We start from the raw sequence: 1,933 nt of genomic DNA, 5'->3' as shown, positions 1-1,933 counted from the left end.
ATGGCTGAGCTATTGAAGCAAGATGAGAGGAACCGAGTGACAAATGAGGCGAAATTTGCGGAACACGATGCTATGTTGAAGAACCAAGCCATGTCTCTAGCTAATCTTGAGCGTCACGTCGGAGAGATTGCTAGTTAATTATCCGAGAGAGCACCAGGTTCACTACCCAGTAATACTGAGAAAAATCCAAGAGAGTTCGACAAAGCGGTGACTACTAGAATCGGTGCTAGATGAGAAAGAGAGGCTGGACCTTCGAGAGTTGTCACGCACGCGGTTGATGAAGAAGAGCATGTGGACGAGGAGATCCAGATGGAACCTCCTCCGGCCGAGGCGCACCAACAGACTATTCCAGCGAGTACAAGCCGGTCGAAAAACCTTCATCATCATTTAACCCACCTCTCAGAGTCTACAAACCCAAACTGCCTTATCCTGGGAGACTCCGATCGGACAGAGACGAGGAGCAAAACTCCAAGTTCCTCGAACTTCTCAAGCGGCTTCATCTGAACATTCCTTTCATTGAGGCACTCACTCAGATGCCCAAATATGCCAAATTCCTCAAGGACATTCTTTCCAATACGGAGAAGCTAGCTGAGGTCTCTTCTATTCCGTTGAGTGCTGGTGCTCTGCAGTATTGCCGAGCAAGTTGCCTGAAAAGATGGCCGATCCTGGGAGTTTCACGATTCCCTACATCTTAGGCGACGATACGGTTCGACATGCTTTGGCCGACCTTGGGGCCAGCATCAATCTTATGCCGTATTCTGTTTTCAGTAAGTTGGGTCTTGGCGAACCGAGACCAACCCGAATGAATATCCAAATTGCTGATCATTCCGTGAAATGCCTGCGAGGGGTCGTCGAGAACATGCTTGTTTGCATCGACAAGTTCATCTTCCCGATGGACTTCGTCATTCAGGATATGAATGAGGATGATAGTATCCCGCTCATTTTAGGCCAACCATTCCTTGCCACCGCACAGGCGTTGATCGACGTCCATGAGGGCAAACTGATTATGAGAGTTGGGGATGATAACGTCACTTTCACGTAAGACAGTCACTCAAGAACCCCAAGGTGGCTGACGACTCCCTATATTTCGTTGACACCATCGTATCGCATGTGCGAGAGTTTTTCACTGACATCTGTGAAGGACCTACCTTGGACATGACCGCTCCACCAACGATGGATGACACCGTGTCACCACCCCTTGATTCAGAGTTAGCTGTTGAGATCGTGCAAGACGATCCGAGGGACCAACCCTCTGTTGAGAGCCCTCCTCCTTCCTTAAAACTTAAGGATCTACCCGATCATCTAGAGTATGCATTTCTGGACGAGGAGAGGAAGCTACCCGTCATCATCGCGTCTTCCTTGACGGAGGTCGAGAAGTTGAAGTTGTTGAAGGTGCTGAAAGCGCACAAGGAGGCGATAGCATGGAAGATTATCGACATCAAAGGGATTAATCCCTCGTTCTGCACTCATAAAATGCTCATGGAGGATAATTTCAAATCCATCGTTCAGCCTCATCGGAGGCTTAATCCGAAAATGCTATAGGTCATTAAGAAAGAAATCATCGAACTCCTTGATGCGGGAATCATTTTTCCCATCTCTGATAGCGCCTGGGTGAGTCCGGTCCAAGTGGTTCCCAAGAAGGGTGGCATGACTGTTGTCACCAATGAACGGAACGAGCTTATTCCCACTAGGACCGTGGCCAGTTGGAGAGTCTGTATCGACTATCGCAGACTGAACGATGCCACTAGTAAAGATCACTTTCCTCTACCCTTCATTGATCAGATGCTTGAGCGTTTGGCTGGTCAGCAGTACTACTGTGTTCTGGATGGTTTCTCCGGGTATTTCCCAATCCCGATCTCTCCCGATGATTAGGAGAAAACCACATTCACCTGCCCCTACTACACGTTTGCCTATAAACGCATGCCCTTTGGAC

The 1,933-nt window shown here is 48.7% G+C and overlaps 1 protein-coding gene across 1 annotated transcript; it reads left to right on the top strand.

Annotated features, from left to right (window-relative positions):
* The first annotated feature begins 655 nt into the window (after window positions 1-655).
* Window positions 656-1,042, top strand: LOC143612032 (uncharacterized). The gene has a single exon (XM_077086110.1). The coding sequence runs from the start codon at window positions 656-658 to the stop codon at window positions 1,040-1,042; it is 387 nt and encodes a 128-aa protein (XP_076942225.1).
* Window positions 1,043-1,933: the final 891 nt, after the last annotated feature.

This window comes from Bidens hawaiensis, unplaced genomic scaffold (assembly GCF_021521415.1).
Source record: "Bidens hawaiensis isolate Kalapana, Puna unplaced genomic scaffold, B.hawaiensis_p1.1 tig00033123_1, whole genome shotgun sequence".
NCBI classification, from domain to species: Eukaryota; Viridiplantae; Streptophyta; class Magnoliopsida; order Asterales; family Asteraceae; genus Bidens; species Bidens hawaiensis.
This window is presented reverse-complemented; position numbering and strand designations above follow the sequence as displayed.

Bases quoted from the DNA above. Each gene is read 5' to 3' on its own strand.
- LOC143612032 (XM_077086110.1), top strand. From the start codon at position 656: ATGGCCGATCCTGGGAGTTTCACGATTCCCTACATCTTAGGCGACGAT.